The 20,557-nt window shown below is 38.3% G+C and overlaps 1 protein-coding gene across 5 annotated transcripts in view; it reads right to left on the bottom strand.

The window, feature by feature from the left end:
• Window positions 1-20,557, bottom strand: part of EYS (eyes shut homolog) — a 1,034,174-nt gene that overhangs the window by 64,131 nt on the left and 949,486 nt on the right. For all 5 annotated transcript variants that reach the window (XM_080388797.1, XM_080388796.1, XM_080388798.1 and 2 more), the window contains one exon: window positions 3,705-3,877. In XM_080388797.1, coding sequence (XP_080244923.1) covers window positions 3,705-3,877 — 173 coding nt within the window. The remainder of the gene's footprint in view (window positions 1-3,704; window positions 3,878-20,557) is intronic.

The following is a 20,557-nucleotide window of genomic DNA, read 5'->3' as shown; positions in this document are numbered from 1 at the left end:
CAGCACAATGAGTCACTGCTGGAGCAGTCGGTGTTTTGGACAGAGGGGTGTAACTGCCGTAGGGTATGGGACACATTATGGGATGCAAGTGAAGAATATTTTTGAATAGCACAGGACTTAGGGATGTTTAAGGGGAAAAGGAGGAAATTAGGTGATTTGGGGAGGAACAAGTGCTGGAAAAATAGAAGGATACAGGGACAAAAAGGACGAGTCACGTGTAAATAGTTGGCTGGTCAGTATGCTTCTCTGGCCATGTCCTTTGTCTAATCAATGCAGTCTGTTCTCTCTTCTAACTTATATTATCATCGCATGTCCCTTTTGGCCCATTATGACTTAGCTATGTAGCTTCTTGAGAGAGATTTCAATATATGATGGTCATCTTGCAGTCATAATGACATGGTCATCTAATAATAAAAACAAGAAAAGATGTGTATTGAGATATAATGCATTTTACTGTATATTTGGAGAAAAGGTCATCCTTCTAGGAAGCTTTTCTTGATGTCTGAACCAAGCATAACGTAACTAAGATAAACTCAGAGCAATTGTTACCAGCCTGCTTAGACTGCAGTACGCTCCATCTGCTTCAGAAACTGAAGTCCTTGCTAGTCCCAGGAGCTTGTCTGTTTTCCCGTATTTACATAGGTCTGTCTAATAGAAGTCACTACCTGTCAAATTTTTGCCTTGTCACATTGACAGTATCCCTGTAGTTCTCTCACTTTAGAATGCTGTGCATTCCTCATAAAATGATCTATTTTAAACTTGTTGTACCAAACATTTTTTTTTTAAATAGTGACAATAGTTTCATTATCACTTTTTCTTACATATTTTTAGATATTGATGTTGTTCTTAGCATGACTTCCAGCTCTCTAACAGATGGCAGCTGGAGCTCTGATACAGACAAGACCTGTAGCAGTGGGCTCCTTTGTGGCTCTGTCTCCATCTCTATTTATCCTTACTTTGTCTTTTGTAAATAATCTCTGTTGGTAGGAACAGCAATGCTGGCATGAAATCTGCAGTTCTATTTGGTACATTTGCTATATTCATTTTATCAAATAATCACTGTAACATCTTGCACATGTCTTGTTGGTGAAGACCAACTGTTGTTTGATGAGCATTTAGAAGAAACAAGATTTTCTTCAGTGTTTCAGACAAAAAGTAGCATGCACTTTGTTACTAATCTTAATAGTAGAGACAATATTATTGAGTATCTTAAAGGGGAGATGATTCATTAAAAACGCATGCGCCTAGACTTTGAATTTTATGGACCATTTCTTTCTAATAACTTTAGTATCTAGGCTACTGATTTCATTATAGTAAACAATTACATTTGTCTTCTGTTTCTACTATAATTTACATTGTTCTACCATTGTAATTAGGCAGCCTATCATTATCTTCAAATATCTCACAAACATACGGCTTTGATGCTGCTAGGACTATCCCTAAGGCTGCACACAGCCTTCACTGCATTGTGGCTCTGTTTCTCCCCTATTTGTTCAGTTTTAGCATATATGATACAAAGGCCTTTTGTAGCTCATTTTAAGATTCAATGCAAAGTCAAGCTTAACAAGACTTCTGTCTGTGCTCAGCTTATTTCTATTCCTTCTAAACTTTTAAAACACAGTTCAGTAAAATAATTTTTTTATTTCAATAACTTTTTATGCTGCAGGCTTATTGAGCCTAGATTTATACTCTGTCCTATGAAACTAAGTGTTTTTCCTCATTTTTTTTGCTTACAGTGATGGTCCAGACAGAGGTTTTGCTTTCCACTCAATAAAATGTCATTCTTTCTGTGCTATCAAAGCCTTCAGCTCTGAAGTCTAATAAATGACTGAATTTGTGCACTTTCTCTCAATTTAGCCTCTCAATTTTTATTCAGACTCTCAATTTAGAGACAACTAACTACAAAGAGCTGCAGAAGAGCCTCATTGAGCAACTACAGGGAAAAAGCATTAGATGATACTCAGTGTTGACAGATGTAAATTGAGGTAGATCACAGAAACAAACCTAGCATTAGATACTGAATGGTGGGCTCTGAACTTGACATGTGCATTGAAAGAGGTGTTAGGAGTTCTAACAAGCAGTTTCATGAAAACGTCAGTGTACTCAGAAAAGGGAACAGAATGGAAGAAATGCTTAAGAAAAGGAGAGTAAAACAGAAAAATGTCAACCACCATTCTATAAAGCACCAGCCTTATCAACCTTGAATATTGCAGTCAGCTCTGGCCCCTCATTTCAAAGGGGATGCAGTGGAATTGAGAAGGAACAAAGAAAGGCAGCCTGTATGACTCAAGCTACAGCATGGCTGGTGCCCTAAAAATGAATGAATCAATTTGGACTTCAGAAATAATTTTGGGAGGGTTATAGTAAGGATATATGTAAAATCAGGAAAGACATGGAGAAGGTGAACAGGGAAACATTCATAAAACAGGGAACAACTCTGAAACATCCGTTCTAACAAAGAAGCTTGAGGCATTTAATGTCATTAGCAATTGGCACAGTTAAGCAAACAAATGGAAGTACTTCTGCACAAGCAATATGCTTAAGCTCTGGAGCTCTTTGGCACAGGATTTTACATATCAAGTTTAAATGGACACAAAAACCAATTAGAGAAGTGTACGGAAGAAAAGAAATCTCAAGGGCTAACCCAGACACCAACCACACCACATGAAGTCCCAATATTTTGGGCTACTGCAAGTTAAGAAAGATTATAAAAAAAATATCATACATGTTTCATACACTTGCCTATATCTTTGCTATTGACTATCAATTATCAGGGTTAGATGAAAACATGGATAAAACATAAATGTTCCTCTACTGAAAATTCTGGAAATTAAAATTCTAAATAAGAGGTAAAGATGTGTATGTTATGAAGAAAAAGACAATACTGGCTTTTATCCAACCTGAACATTGGTTAATCTTTATTTTAAAGTGCACTTCATTTACACTGCTAAATCAGCTCAGAACCAGTGATTATTTTCTATATGCAGATTTTTCAGTCATACTTCCTGCTACATTCAGTGTTAGGGGAAAAGAATACCTTGGATGTTCACAGACAGGAATTTATGACCTAGAACAATCCTTATAATCAATGCTTTAAGGAATAAAAGCCCTTCACTTTATAATATTAGTAAAAATGACCTATTTACTTAGCTTTATTAATTTCCCTTCCTCCTGTCTCCTGTTTCATAGCAAAGCACTTGGTAAATTTTAATTTGTTTCTCTTTTTGACCTGAGAAATGAATCACATTTTAGACCCAGTGGTATTTTTACAATCCAGAAAATATTGTTTATATACTCCTTTTATTTACGAAATGTACAAAGTAATGCTTCCCTACGCAGAGGAAAAATCAATCTACAGTAGAAATTATTTTCTCCAAAGGAGTTCTCAGTCAAATCTCACTCTCAGTTTTTTCCGGGGAAATTACTAAAACATCAGACATTACTTGGTATTTCGTAGCTTGTCTACTTTCAGCTTCTTTGATCCCTCTGTCTCCCTTTCTCTGGCTGGCACTTTTATGAAACAGCACATAGGGAGGATGCCCAGCTCATACATTCTTTGCTTGTGACTGGATTTTGGGCTGTGTTTGAAGGTGGAGAGGTGGTCCCTTTCACTGTTTTGCCTTCAAAGTACTTGACTTATTTCTCACCACAGCTTTTATAAAGGACAGAAACTATGACTGATGCATGAAAAGTATGGTTCTTACCATCACTGCAGAGGATGCCAGATCTTCCATATGGACAAAGGCAAACAGCATCCTGCCTGGACTTTGGAAAACATGTAGCACCATTTCCACATGGATTTTCATCACAAGTCACAAACTGGCAAAGTTTTCCAGAGTAGAGTTTAGGGCATTCACAAAACCAATTTTCTGCATCACTGGAAAATTCAAATAAAAAAATAATTAATTAAAAAGTATAAGTACAACAACACACTTAGAAAAACAGGATGGGTTTTAAACTCACAGAAAATCAGTGACATTTGACATGGTTAACACATTCCTTTGTTTTGCTGCTCTTAATTCTTAACCTTTTTTTTTTTTTAATGTTGCTTGTGTATCTGGCATTAGAGATGCCAGAATGCTTTATGGGTAATTTGAGTTGACAGGTTCTTTTGGGTTTAATTTTATATTTTAATTTATCTTTCCTTTCATGGTAAGATATGTGACTTTTCTAATGTATCACTAGTTATTTGTGCTGCTGCTTTCATAATGTAATTGAAGTAACTGCTACAGAAAACCAGCTCTTCTATTACATCTGAAAAAAAGGAAAGAAAGTGAAAACAGAAAATGTAAAAGTTGTAGTTTACTTTGCAAATGGAAACATCATTTGTACATTCAAGTGTTACAGCTTGTGACAACACAGTAGGGTCATAAATAAAAACTGAAATATGAATACTTGAAGTAGTGATTATATTGAAATAGAATCAGAATAAACAGGTAATATCTCTGCTTTCATTTATCTTATGTTCTCAATCATAGACAGAATATTAGAATACACAAGGGAAAAATAAGTTGTAATCAGACTTGAGGGATTATAGAAACAAATGTTGAGAAATGTACATGTTCTGCTTGTATATATTAATTTTTTTTTTAGTATATAGATACAACACAATGGCAGATATGGTAAGAAACCCAAAATCAGATAGGGAAAGCAGGAGTCTAAGACATCCCCATCTATCACTTATTATAAATATAATTTCATGAAAGGTCTTATTCAATTTTCCCCTTGTTTTATGACTGAAATTACATGACAGCTAGATAGGTCAGTCCCTGTGATTCCTATATATCCTTAGTATTTAATACAAACATATCTGCCTTATACTTGATAAGGTCACATGTGCCTGTGGGTATGAATGCAGAAGACATGATGTCAGCTGTATCAAACCACAGCCATTACATTTTTTCCAGATAACAGCATAATCATCAGGATGTTCAGCGATAAAATGTCAAATACATGTGATTTCTAAAAATCTGTTCACTGCTTATAATATCCATGCAATCAGGTTAGAGAAAATAATATGGAGCTGAGAGAACTCCTGTATTTTTTAAAAGAGGGAAATAAGTAAGTCTTTTGACAGTCTTTGTGCATAGCAGTTGATTAGTGTGTTTCTAAACTGACCACCTGCAGTTCTGGGGAGCAAGGATCTCAGCTGGAGAGCCTACCAGAACGAATCTCATGAATAATGCCTCCAGACACCTTTGCAAAAGAAAATTGCTATCAGCTGCAATAATAAATTTCTCTGTGTAGCCTATTCTATTTATAGATCTGCTGCAGACACCACTAGAGGAATGTAAATGAGATACTGGATTGCTTTCGTTTGTGCAGCATCAAGAAGCCTGCTTTCAACTGTTTTAATATCAGCATTACACAGTTCAGCTGATTAAAAGAGAAACAATAAACTGAATTCTCCCTGGAAATCTATAATTGATGGTGATGATCTCTAAAACAAGTTTTCAAATGTGTTTCTGTTTCTTTATAGAAAAGGCAGATCATCATTGCTGACTGCCAAAATACATAAGACTTTAGTCTTCACTTCAAAAAAAACCCCAATTTTCATACATTCTTCTATTGAGCTGTATATATCAACACTGGCTATTTCTTTTTATAGTCTTACTTTGCTGTTGTGGAGAAGATTAAAAATAGCAGGTGTCATAACAAATTGTAAGTTTATTGTTATTAAAATAAGCAATGTTCTAACATTTCACTGTTGATGCCATAACACCCTAATACAAAGAAGAGTGATTCCAAATGAGGCAAAGAAAAGAGTTTTTTAGAAGTTCCACAAAATAATAAAAAGCTTGAAAATATAACAGCTAACTACATAGAAAGAAAATCACAGCCAATTTACAAGAGTTAGTATACTGAAATATGACGTCCTGAATGACTTATTCTCTCTCAAAAGCAGTCTGTCACTGTACTTGGTTAAGAAGATGACAAGGTCTCCCATATTCTGCTGAATTAATCTCAGCTGCAAGAAACACATAAATGCTTCAAGGGCCAGGGACTTCTCCCAAGTGGATTTCACAATTTCATGCTGTCCTGCTATCCTTTAAAAATACAAGAAGCAAATGAAAGGGGACAGCAAGTCAGAATCTTTTGCCTATATGCTGTACACCTGTGCTTGGCTCCATGAAAAAAATCATTGGATAATTACATACATGAGATGAAGAAAGTGAATAATGCATGAAAGAAACAAGGAAAATATTGGAATTTTGAGGCTGCAAATCTTGAAACAAATTTGGAGTGCTTTGCTGAAATGTATTATATGTTTATATTAGTGTTTGAGTTCAGATCCAGAGCATGGTTTTGAATGAAACCTTCTTGTTGTCCCCAGCTGAAACACCTTGGTTCACATTGTGGAGTGGTCTCAAGGGTCCATGAACTCAATTTCTTTCAGATGAATCTGCACCAGAAGATTGTCTCACACCTCAGGTTCTCCAGCTGCTAATGGGCATTCAGTCCCTGGGGCCAGACGGGGTCTAGTGTGAGTTAAAGCTCCCTGAAGCAAGAATAATGGGGATGTTGGGTCCTCAGCACTAATCTATTTGCCCTGTAAATCTACTCCTATTGAACTACATTATCTACTAATATGGATGCAGATTTATAGGTCATCAAAAGAAAATCAGGCAGACATGGTGTCTATTGCATACTAGCAAAAACTCCAGATTTTAAACTGGAGTACTGACAACTCCAGAAGTATAAAGAGAAAAAACCCCTAACCTTCCAGAATCATATGAAGGAAGAATGTCACAAACTGTGAGAGAAAATGGGAGAAGAGACAGAAATATTGTAGAAAAGGAGAAGAGACCAGAACAATATTAGAGCACCATCACCTCATGTCACCAGCCTTATGACATATGAAGAAAAAAGTGTAGGGAAGACGAACTGTTCTCTGACATTCTTATAATCCTCTTCTGAAATGGCAAGGGACACAATTTGTATTATCATTTCCCATGTTAAAATATTCCTTTGATCTTTGGTCAAGACATTAGATTAGAAGGAAAATCATCAAGAAGCATTTGCATGGTATGACATGACATTGGTAATTCAAATTCTTCTCCTTGAATCAGTACTACATCAGTGAACTGATTTAATGAAATCAAAATTTTGTATAAGATTGAGCTTTGGGATGCCAACACAGATTTTGGTAACTTTTTTTTTTAGATATTGCACAATGCAGAGGAGACTGGCTTGTTACACATTAATAACACAGACACAGCTGTATTTAACCAGTTTTTGGACTTTTAAACTAATCCTGTTTTTAAAGGAAAAGATTATAAACCCTCTGTACAATGTGCCATAGACATAATTTTTACTCTAGTGATACAGTGTTGTGGCTCTCCACAGCAGAGTATAATTTTCTATATGCCTGTGCTTTTTCCACCTGTATAGTAGGAGTACTATGCTCTGTGATTCACACTGAAAGCCCTGTACATGCCATTTTCATAGCGTATGCTAAAGGTCTTCCTTGAAAGGAAGGACACCCAACACCCTTTAATAATGACAGTGCTAAGCTGAGAATGTCAAAAACTATATGCCACAGTGGGCTCAATACTTAAAGACACAAGTTCTTTTAGTGCTTTCACTGTATTATCTAGGGCAAAGCTATGGAAGTTGGAGGGGACAGCTTCCCAAGCTTCTTCAGTTAATAAATAGTAGATGTAAATCACTTTATTTTAAAGTCGTTACTATTATTTATTCCTATTGCCATTATGTTTTAAATTACTGGAAAATCCTAAGGAGCATCATATTTATCAGTTTAAACTTTAAGTTGAATTACCCTTCATGCAAAGATTCATTAAATCTCTTTCTAGAAAACACCAGGATAATGCAAAGGTGATTGGGATCATCCATTGAAACCTTTGTGCAATAGCCAAATCCACAGAAAATCATTGCAGCCAGAAGGATAACCTTATTATCAATAATGTTAAAAATATTAAAGGACAGTATATAAAGGAGGCATTTCTTACTTGTGCACAGCAGGTGTTTTTCTAGTATGTGATGTATCTGCCAATCTTTCCTTGTATTATACAGCTCCTGGAAATCAATTCAGCTTTCCTGCTGCTTTAGTACTTTCACCCAGGTTTCCTCAATTATGGTATCTTCTCTAGTTCTGAGTGCTTTTGTTAGCTTTACTGTTTTGAATCCTTTTTCCCCTATCAGGATTTATTATTCTGCAAGCTCTGGTGATTCATTTAAATTTCCTTTCTTTTCACTGGAAGCACTTTGTGCTGGGTTTGTGTAGCAAGGTTTTGGTAGTGGGGGGCTACAGGGTGTGAGGGACTATTCAGAATTGTCCATAGTCTTGGAATGTCTTAAGCATTGGCCCTGCCTGAGCATACCGAGAATTGAAAAATTATGAGACACGTTTTGTATTAGCGGGGTGGCCCTTTTCTGTGCCCAGTCGTGTAGGTTAAGAGGCAAAACACCTGCACGCAGAAGGCAAGGTCAATCACACATGATTCTAGCAGGGGTTGGAAGAGACCCCAGACCCAGGTACCATCCCCAGACTCATTTTGAGAACTTTCCACAAGGCCTAATGTGCATGTGCATTGATGGTCAAAGGCCCGCCTCAGGGGAGGAACTGGGCAGAGACTGAGGACATAAAAATGCATCCCACGGAGGCGCAGGCATGCGCCCACTACCTCAGGACTAGCTGTGATCCATAAAAAATGAGGACTAGCTGCAGCCCATAGAAGACTGTGGATCAAGACAACATGGCACCTGAGGGTGGTGAATACTCTCTCTTTCTTTTTTTCCTTCTTTCCCTCTCTATTTTCTTGTACAATAGCCCTATGTCTGAAGTTTGAGAATTCAAGTTTATTGATTACTCTGTTTTCTTGTACCATGTGTTTAAGAATTCAAGTTTACAAAACTCTTCCCTTTGCTGTGTACCCATTGCAATAAGCAAATGAACCAGTGAATATCGCTGCGATACATTAAGTCTCTGAGTAACTGCAATTATTCCTAGTTGCCGCACGGAGAATTAAAAACCACCTCTCCCTCCTCCCACTGAGTGGGACCAGACACTGAAGCGACTTCTGTGAAAAGCTGCCAGAAGCTTCCCCCATGTCCAATAGAGCCAATACCAGCCGGCCTCAGGACCCACTGCTGCTGGCCAAGGCCAAGCCCATCAGTGACGGTGGCAGCGCCTCTGGGACAGCATGTTTAAGAAGGGGCAAAAAAGCCGTGGGCAGAACAATAGCAGAGGAGAGAGAGGAGTGAAAATACATGAGAGAAACAACTCTGCAGCCCCCCAGGTCGGTGCAGAAGGAGGGGCAGGAGGGGCTGCAGGTGCCGGAGCAGAGATTCCCCTGCAGCCCGTGGTGAAGACCCCGGTGAGGCAGGCTGTGCCCTGCAGCCATGGAGGTTAACGCTGGAGCAGATCTCCACCTGCAGCCCATGGAGGACCCCACGCTGGAGCAGGTGGATGCCCAAAGGAGGCTGTGACTCTGTGGGAAGCCCATGCTGGAGCAAGCTCCTGGTGGGACCTGTGGACCCATGGAGAGAGGAGCCCATGCTGGAGCAGGTTTGCTGGCAGCACTTGTGACTCTGTGGAGGACCCACACTGGAGCAGCCTGTGCCTGAAGGGCTGCAGCCCATGCTGGAAACCGCTGGAGCAGTTTGTGAAGAACTGCAGCCCATGGGAAGGGCTCATGTTGGAGAAGTTCATGGACTGTCTCCAATAGGAGGGACCCCACGTTGGGGCAGGGAAAGAGTGTGAGGAGCCTCCCCCTGAGAAGGAAACAATGTGTGATGGACTGACTGCAAGCCCCATTCCCTGCCCCAACGTGGGGTCCCTCCCATTGCAGACAGTCCATGAGGTAGGAAAGCTGAGCCTGGAGAGAAGGGAGGAGTGGGGGGAAGGTGTTTTCAAGATTTGGTTTTATTTCTCATTACCCTACGCTGATTTGATTGGTAGTAAATTAAATTAATTTTCTTCCCAAGTCGATGCTGTTTTACCTGTGACAGTAATTAGTGACTGATCTCTCCCTGTCCTTATCTCAACCCAGGAGCCTTTTGTTATAGTCCCTCTCCCCTGTCCAGTCGAGGAGGGGGAGTAACAGAGCAGATTTGGTGGGCACCTGGCCTTCAGCCAGGGTCAAGCCCTCATGACTTTCTAAATTGTTTCTCTTTATATAAATAACTACTGTCAGGGTCTCTTTAAACCAAGTTTAAATCACTTTTAACTGAATTGGTTTTGAAAACTCCTAGGGAAAATATTTCCAGACTGGTTGGGTGCATTCATGGAAAAACACTTTTGCTTTACATTTTCTTTGAGGCAGGGTTATAGTCAGAGTTATACTGGTTCTAGCATGGACTCAATAGGAGCTTACATTTAAACAATACTTCCAAATTCTTTGATCCAGGTTAACAGTATTGGAGTGGGAAGTTCCAACTCCACTTCAAAAAGGAGAACAGGAGTGACAAAAAGGTTCTAGCACCTCCCTTGCCTGCTGCCAACATACAAGAAAGTGACCATTATGTATAAAATTTCTCAGCTCAAGAAGAAAATTAATTTATAGGACCCAGGTAAGAATTCAGTAGATTCCAAATCCATCCCAATTAGATAGCAATGAGCATCTGCTCAATCTTATCATTAAGCATGCGTATATGAGTTTCCTTGAACAAGAATATACTCCTGAAACAATACCTAAACCTTATAAAATTTACTGGAGTTGTGTTTGAGTTAGGTATGACTTGTTAAGGACAGAATTTGTTTTATGGAAATGATGAAGAAGGAAGAATTCTCACTTATTGGCAGAGTATCTTATTTCAGACCTTCAAAAATGTCATTTTCAGGAATTTAGGATTCTTAAAATATATTTTAAAATTTACTCATTCAAATATCTAACAGAGTACTATCTAATTTTTCAGGATCATGAAGCATCTTCTGGATTCTTACATAAGCCCTCTTTAATCTCCATTTTCCACTCAGATGGAGAATATACCTGTGATTCCCCAGCGCATGAAGGGTACCCATCCATTAAAAAGTGTGACACATAAAAAATCCTGTCCTGTCGTATGACACTTATGACCATTCCTGTCACACAAGGGGATACACAAATATGGTATCAAGCACTTCTGGACACATAACACTTAATGGTGGATGGTTAAGGATCCCTCAGGAAAAAGTACAGCAAGTAATGGTTGGTGAGAACAATTTATGTGGGCAGCAATCCATTCCCTGGCCATGTCTGCAATGAGGAATAATGGTCTGTCAGGCTGGGTCTATGGCAAGGGTTGTAATTATCTCTGACACCACTACTTTCCCCAGTCTTTTCAGTTAAATCTACATTCTCTCTTTCCTTGTGTGCAAAAATATAGTACATAGATGTTATCATCTGCTAAAATGTATTTATAAAAACGAAATTAATTAAAAAAAAGTTGAAAGGCCATGATTTTGTTAATAAAAATTATCACTATATGAAACGTGGCTAGGGAAGCACACAAATGTTTTCAACAGCATAAGGTAAAAGCCAGACCTCCACCACTCACTGAAGCCACGTGCTGCCTAGCGTTTGTTTGTCCTTTGAAAATACCTCAAAATTCCTTATGACACGAAGTTTCCAATTGCTCACAGCAGTCCTTAGGGCCCTAAACAGCCTTTGCTTCAGTGTATCTACTATATGCAGCAGGACTTGTGAGCACCGTATTCAAAGCAGTGACTCTGAACACTGCTGTGCAGCATACTGCTTCTTGCACTGTTTTCCTGAAACATGCGTTGTATACTATTACTCATTTATGTTAGAATTTTAAAACAATCTTTTAGCACAAAAAATATTAATTCCTTCACTGTTACATGAATTTATGGGTTGCAGAGCTATGTAACTTAGTCATTTCCAAAATTTCAAAGTCTCCTCACAGTGCAGCTACAGTTTGCCACACTGATCATGAGGACATGGATAAAAATAAAATTGAAGAACAAAATCTTGAATATTTTGTAAAATAACAGTATTTACTCTAAACTCACAAGATAATAATTTTGAACTATAATGACTATAATCTAAATCCAGAACTATTGACTGTGGAAAGAGGAACAAAGTTAGTCTAAATCTAGGTGTTCATTATACTTCCCTCTCTTTCTCAGTTTCTTCCTAATAATTTTTTTCTGTTTCTAAACCAGATTTTTTATTTATGCATTTATTATTTTAAACTTTCATAGATGCAAACTCTTCCTATTCCATTCTGAATTCAACTTACAGAAAGAAGTTTCCATAACCACTTCTTCATTGCATTGTCACTAGTTCTATCAACTTCCAACTCTTACTAACCAGTGGCTCAGCATTTCCTTTTTATCTATATAGCACCCATTACCCTTCCTATTTTAAAAACAGTCTTAATCATAAGGAGTTGACCATCGGTACTGATATAATTAAGAAATAGAGGAATCACTAACAGAGGCTGAAACTAAAGCAATGATTAACTTGACCTATTAAACAATCTATTAAATAAGCTCACTAAGATGTAGCAAGCTTTCTCAGACACCTGGGATATAACAATAGACAAGGGAAATGGGGTAAAGGAGCACTGCGGTCAAAACCGTATAGCGCAGAGAACAACCAAAGTTATATAAGAACACAAGTAGTGCGCATGCTCCCCAGCTTCTGGCTGAGGCAATACTGAAGTGTGCCCCGAGGTGGCTGGTCCCAGGGTGCAGGGTGTGTGGAAGGATTTGGGCAGATTCTTAGGACAGTTATCACTTCCCATAACATGGGACTTTAAACCTGAACAGGCAAGAAACCCTGGCACACCTGATAGAAGGGTGCCTTGCCTACCCCAGTGAAAGCCAACAGCTTCTAGCACTGTACTGGGGCCTGGCCTGGGCCCATCAAGCCAGAGTTCAGTACTCTCAGAGGACTGTGGTTGAGGTAGGGACCCAAACTACATCTAGGGACACCACGGTTGAGATAGGGACATGAACAACAATAATATCGAGAGTAATTACCTCAGTATTGAAAAAGGAACAGTGGACTAAAAGAACAACAGGTCCGTATCATTGATCAGCAAGGGAGGAGGAAGAAGAGGAAGGATTTGATCAACAGGCCGGTCCTGTGACACAGAAATTGGAGGAAGGAGTGAGAGAATTTAGAAAGGAAGCAGAAACTACCTGGTCCCTGACCTCATCAGAACTTCAAGATATTCAGAAAGATTACAGCCACCAGCCAGGTGAGTGGATTGCTCCCTGGCTGCTCTGATGCTGGGAAATGGGGCCAACAGTCAGCAACTGGAAGGCAAGGAAGCCCAGTAGCTGGGACCCTTTGCTAGAAGCTGGGGAATTAAGAGAAGAATTGGAAATGAGGCAGCAATCTGCAGGCTCTGGAGACTGCTCCTCTCAAGTGTGAGGGCAAGATACCCATCCAAGGAAGATCTTGTGAACTCCCCAGGAAAGTGGACTGCCACAGATGAAGGCATCAGTACCTGAGACAACTAGCAGTACTGGAAGTCAGCTACAGTGATTTAGACGATGATGAGGTCTCCAAAGATCCAGAGGATGTCCTGTGCACATCGGCCATGTGGAGGAAGGTGACTCAAAGTGCCCCAACATCATATTCTAACAGTTTGGCAGTGATGTATTGCCTGAATGTGGATACACCAACTGTGGAGAAACTGTCTTCTTGGCTCCAGTTCATTTCTAACTTGGCTGAGTTCATTTATATTGAAACTTTAATCTAAACCTATTATGAAGTTTGAGGTGATATAGGAATGACACAAGCAATTCCACTTACCGTATTTTCTACAAATCTAGTGCTTACGAAAGGTAGTAGATTAGCTGAAATTCTCTGTTTGGCACAAACTAGATAATGGAAGTTTCCTTACCAATGACCAAGGTCTCTGCCTCAGAAGGTAATTCACACCTATGTGCCTTTTCAGTCTGTGGTTTCTTCGATGAGCTTTAACTCTAACATAAAGAACTCCTAGAGAATTTAAATAAGACTCTGGGAAGTTCTCAAAGAGCTTTGTGCAGCCCTTAGACTAGCACATCATCAGTCACAAGATGTAACTGAATTGGTAGGTCATGTTTGAGGAACACTGATTTTCAGGAGTCACCTCACACACACTGGGAGATAAAGTATAGAGCTAATTCTTAGCCCACTGTTGGGGCTAAGATGATGAAACACTGGAGATATATCTAATTACACTGTAAGCATGGAATGTGTGGTGCTGAAATCCAGGAAAAAAAAAAATAGTATCTAAGCACCCTAGATCTTTGTGGATCTTAGAACAAGAATAATAAAATGGGCCGCCATCAGGCATTGCACTCCCATGTTGAATGTAGTATAAAGATGTCCCACAACAATAAAATACCATTTTTTAAACTTCTAAAACAGTCTCTTAAAGCTTGTGGCTGTCTATCCGCTGTCTCTTTCTTCCCATCTCTTTGAGATTCACCTACTTCCCCAATGTCTGGATATCTTCCTCTACTGTCAGGAATAGGAGAGGAGAAAAAAGCCACAGCACTATCTTCTTGTGCATCTTTTCTCTGGGATGCCACCAGCTCTCAGAAGGAGCAAGAAATCCCTGCAGCACAGAATTTCTGTTCATGTGTTACCTGAACTGTAGGAGGTTAAGGAAAACTTCATAGATTCCCTTTGCCCATGGGTCTATCTGAATACTGACAACCAACTCAGACTAAGCTGTTTCCTTAAATGCCATCAAAGGTAGGTCACAAAACCTGAAAACAAAAAGCAGTTAGGAACCTAAGTGTGTTTGAAGAACCAAATACTGACCTGCCTACCACACTTTTTTCCTACTACAAATTAAAGATGATGTATAGGAGACTGCACAAAGCTTTTATAAAAACTAATTGCCTAAGTTTGCACAACTATTTGAACATGAGAAGGGCGAGAGAAGTGATGAATACTAGAACCACTGACAACATTGACTGAAGTCAAAAGTTAGCAATCATTATGTGCTTTCATTTTTTTTTTACAATGTAGTCTATCAGTAGCTTGCGTTGTTCTGTCTTGTAGGTTGACCTTTTACTTTGATTGCTGCCTCAGCTCTGAATTTCACACATTCCTGGATGATGGCTATGACTTATGAAGGATATAAGGTGCCCTAAAAACTGTGAAATCAAATGGTATAAAACTGAGTGTTGGCATTTTTCAAATGTGCAAGAAGTGTAACTTGTTAGAGTTGTTCCATTGTAAAAAATTAGCATAGCTGGGTGACACACCAGGCTAAACTAATGCAAAATGCAACAGAAAAAGTCTGTTTTGCAGCTGACCTTTCTAATTGGTAGAAAAGGCCATTTGTGTATCATTTTCTCAAACAGACCTAATTTAAATGCTATGACATTAGTCTCTCTCTAGCTTGCACTCAAGAGGTCAGATAAGCCAGGCAGTCTGACATATTTGCATCAAAAGGTAAATGACTATCACGAAAAACTAAAATACAAGAGAATTTATGTTAGAGGAAAACCGTTGCATCACAGCATTATTAGCAGTACTGACATTTGCTTTCAGACTTCCTTCAGAGAAACAAGTCAGTTCCTCTTCCTTGATATCATGATGCCAATTCACTTCTTTACATTTATGCAGAAGAATAAAAGGAAGCTATTCTGTCAGTCTGGCTCTACAGGCTATCTTATCTTGCAAACTTAAGGGGAGTGGAAATAGGCCATTCTTTTAAATAAGACACTTGAACTTACTAATGAATGACTAAAGAAACCTGAATTCAGACTGGAAATACATATGTGATCAATTACATTTAATCATAGCAGTGTTTAGAGTGGTTTTGTGGAAAAAGCAGACATACTATTTTACATTGTCTTCTGGATATAGGGTGTCTATAACCAACATTTAGCAAGTTAGTGTCTGCGACAATATTAACCTTTGAATGTAAATAAGCTTCTTCATGTCTTCTGAACATTTTATTTTCCAGTGTACATCACTATGATGTCTACCCATGTAAAATGAAAGTACTGGAACAATTCCTAATAAAATCTAATATTACACTATCATTCTAATGTCTTAAATTTTACTGAAACACCTGTTTGCTGCTGGATGGAATGCTTCAGTCTCTGACATAAGGTGTACTCTTCTGACAGAAACACTTCTACCCCACTGATTCAGTAGTAAGAATGGTGATTCCAAAGGTCTATTGTTTTTTTCCGTAAAGTTTTGAGGCTATGTCTACACAGCAGAATGAGGAGATCATGGAAGCAGAATCAGACATTATTTGACTTAGCTTTAATCTACTTAGCACTGTTACCAACTGCAGTGAAAACACTGTGGGATGTTTCATCCTGACTGCTAATCCCTCAAGGAAAACAGGGCTTTTATTCAGTTTAATAGCATATATTGATATTACTACTCATTCTATCTTCATGAAAACTAACTTAGTTGCGCCTTTCTACAACCATTATCTCTTTATTTTACTTTAAAGGCATGCCTTTTGTGTATCCATAGAAACAAGCACAGAATGAACTGCGATGTCTTGTGGTCACATGTTTCTTCTGAAGTTACCACATAATGGAAGTGAGTGTGACTTAAGAGAAAAAAAAAAAAAAAAGGCATGTAATCTAAAGACAGAGGTCTAATGTAGCCAGAGGAAAGAATATGTTTTAACCCTTCCTCTTTAACTCCTTCAATCAACTTATAACAAAAGTAGTTACCAGATCCATATCAGCTGCAATATTATTGCAGAAATGTCTTCCTTTGATATCAATGCTCCTATAAGTGAAATGCACATTAAAGCCAGTAAGCACGACTGACTATTCCAACAGCTCAGTTAATAATTTGGAGAAGGAAGTTAAACATCCTGCTTGTGTGTACATACTGATTTGGTAATGACAGTAGGTGCCTGGAGTTATCCCAGGCTTCTAGGTTCAGGACAGCCAAATCAGGACAGCTCTATTGATATCTGTGGTGCTCTTGAAAAGTCACAGCTTTTCACACACTGTAACACAATTAGGCATAATTGGAATCAGAAATTTAATTTTGGGGTGCTTAGATGGAAGAAGGCAGAATGGAATCCCATTCTCTACTTCTGGCCTGATTATGCATTAATATTAGAAGTTTATTGACAAAAAGGAAAACTAACCCCAGAATACAGAGCAGAACCTCAGTTCTCTCAGTTTCTGTTATAGGCTTGGTCAAAGGTAGGGGCAGGTCCCCTACTGGTTACTGCTGGTCCAGAGTAACAGACTCTTTCACTCTTGCATTGCTAGCTGCAAAGTTCTTAACTTCTAAAGAAGTGAAAAATGGTCCCAGAAAGCTTCTGAGAGACTTGCGTACTTAAAGACTAAGCTAGAACAGGGCTTGGAGCCCAAATGTTATTTGACACCTGTACCATAAATTACCCTATGATCATGAGAACTTGACAGAACCTGAGGTTATGTAGCATTTTTTTATTTTACAGGTGCAAAAATTAAAAGTGGGAATGTCATCTGTGCTAGCCAAATGAATTATACAACTATTCGTCAAAGGAGAACAATTTCTTTGCTAACTGATTCCTTTTTGTGATGTGCTTTGTAAAACCTTTTTGAGAGATTCAGGACTGGAAGGCAGTGCCCTGGAGTTGAGGTTCCCCCACAACTAAATAGCTTTCACATCAAAGAACATGTTTCTCTTGAAACTCCTACTTGTGGCTGAATTTCCAGCACAATAGCTTTTAATGTGTTGAAGAGTCAGACCACGGTGTGAGTGTTCAGCTTGTGTCTGAAGCAGATGGATGTTTTCAAGAGGATCATGATCTTCAGCGCAGTGGCAGATACCTTAATGCAGACAAAGATCTCCATGAAACCACTTAGCAATTACAGAAGCTGGTAAAACAGCTGAATTCTTTGATGCACGGTCTTCTCTTCATTACAAAGAAGGAAAAAAAAAAAGAAAAAAAAAAGTTTTTGCTTTACTCAAGGTCATGTAATCCTGAAAAGTTAATACTCAAAAATATACTGTTGTATGACAAATGAGGATGTGATACAAATCAAATGCCTCCAAAATAAAAAAAAATATTGGATTTGTATGCAGAGTTGGTAATTAATTTCTTTTAATATTGGATATTGAAGGAAAGGGTGCAAGAAGGTGGGAAGTCCTACTGATGCACAGCTATGATTGAATTGTGTTCTCTGTGATATATAAACTCTGTGCTAAATTGATGTGCACTCAGGGGTAGAAAAATAATAAATGATATGTTGTTGTCAAAAACAGGTATAGTTTTCCATTTGCTTTCATTTCATTTTTTTAAATTTGTCTTGTGAAATTATTTTATACGTGACCTATGTAAATATGGAATGTCATTATCAATAGCATGAATTGTTAGGTCAGTTTAACTTTGTATCACCTATGAGATAAGGGCTTTAAGAGATCTTTAACTGCATATGATATAAACCATAGTTTATTATAAACTTTTATTAATAATTTTTCTACTGAACTATTTAAAATGTAAATTCAACAATTAGAGTTAAATAGTATCTTCTGTTATATGATGAGCAAACTCCTTTAACATCTCACTTCCCTTTTGTACCTACCATTTCTTTTTAAAGAACTCAAAGAGGTGAGTAAATGAACTGGTTTAAAATATGTTAATATTCATAATCTTTGAAACTGTCAAACAGCAATAAAATTTGTGTCACAGTGGCATTTGCGGGAAGGGGACCTCTGGCAGAAATTTTTGCTAATGTAACTGAACATGGAATATCTTCGCTGGGATTGAATCTGCACCGTGATTGTAAAGAAAGCAGAGTAAGAGCAGTTTGTGTTACAGTTGCTGGCTTGAGTCCTCCAAGATTTTGCAGCGCACAAAATCTTTTCTGGCAGAAATTTCTGTACCTCGGATGACTACCCTTAAATGCATTTTCTGTGTGTAATATAATTCTATGTCTTCTAGTATAATCTAAAGCAGTGTTTATGCCAAGGTATCATTTATCTGTTTCCTGTGTTCCAGCAATTGGATTTATGCTAGACTGGAAATTGCAGTACTGGAAGAATGGAGTGATTCATTGCTAGGGTGTTTCTATGGTAAGCTTTTCCAGTGCTGTAATTGTTCAGCTCCACAGGTGGTAGCTATGGCAGCATCACTTGTGCAGAGAAAATACTATGCAGCTTCTGATGTTTTAAGGAGGGTTAAATTTTTTATTGCTAAAATCAGTCCTATACAGCACAATACTTATATATGGCAGTAATTACACTGTTACTATTAAAGACTAAGTCATGCACAGTGACAGTATCTGTAATAAATGCCAAAAATAGAAAAAAAAAAAAAGATATTATGGAATGATTTAGTAAATAAAGAATATCTGGAGTTGTACATGTGAAAGTTGTAAGTAGAAGACACATAAAAAGTAGTTGACATGGCTTTAAAGAAAGTCTATAATATATGCAACTGTAACTAGGATTTTGGTATATTTTTCCATTTTATCTAAGGGTCACCTTTATCTCCAAAGTGGTGCAGTTATGCCCCAAACAGGCAAGCTACTCTGTTTCACAGAGGACTCCATAAATCTCAAATTTTAGGGAAGACAAGAAAAACATAGCTTTTGTGGAGCCCCTTTAGCACTCTATTTGTTATTATCAAATATATTTTTGCATACATAGCTAAGCTGTGCTGCTGATGTGATACAGTAAGATGCAAGGAGCACTAGAACTATGAATTCATCTAAGAATCATGAGCATAAATCATAGAGGATCACAAAACGTACATTAATCACTCCTTCCTCATATATCATCACCTGCCAGGGGATGGCCAGTAATGGACCCTCTCTCATTCTAAAACAGTTGCAGGCAGTGCCTGAAATAGTATTATGTCCTATTTTATGAAGGTTAAGTATCCTGGAGAAAAGGCATCATCCTCTTACTACCCAAGCTATTAAAAAACCTCATTGCCCATTCATCATCATTTCAACAAATATATTGCTCTGTAGCCACTGCACTCCTGCCTGCCAGGGAACACAGACCTCTGAAAAGCACAACCTGCAGCATGTTCCTACCACCTGTCATATTGCAACAGCAGTTTTTTCAAATGCACGCCAGAGACCCTGTGAGAAATCCCCAAAACACAATTTATTCCAGCCAATCTGATGACAAGAAAAAAAATTTCCTTCCCACTGCCCCAGAAGAAGTTAGTGCAATGTTCACAGTGGCTCTCAGGGTTCACAGCTGGGTTCTGACCTATGAATGAAAACAAGTGATCTCCCAGCAAAACAGTTGTGGCTGATGAGGCAATATCACACACTCTTTCTTTTTTGAGATATGAAAAAGTACTAGTGATCTATCTTACTCATTTTTGACATGTCTTATTAACTCATGGGAGAAAGTCAGGACCCTTTCTTCCTCCAGGAAGACAAAGCCATACTCCCTTTTAGCTTATGTGACATGCATTCTTCATATGGAAACTTTTTGCTTCTAAGACCTGTCCTGTGGCCAGGACATGCCGACACCAGACAATGCCTCCTCACCTGAAACAAAGATACATGCCATTTTTTTCTTTTGTTACTCTGGTAATGTTTCAAAAATTAAGGATTTTGAAATATTATGCATGGCAAAGAGAAAAAAGGTGAACAGTGAAAAGCCTAACTGTTACACTGTATCACATTCAGCGGCAAAATAAA

Source organism: Falco punctatus, assembly GCF_963210335.1.
Source record: "Falco punctatus genome assembly, chromosome: 5".
Classification (NCBI taxonomy): Eukaryota; Metazoa; Chordata; class Aves; order Falconiformes; family Falconidae; genus Falco; species Falco punctatus.
Note: the sequence above shows the minus strand (reverse complement) of the source record. Positions and strands in the feature narration are given on the sequence as shown.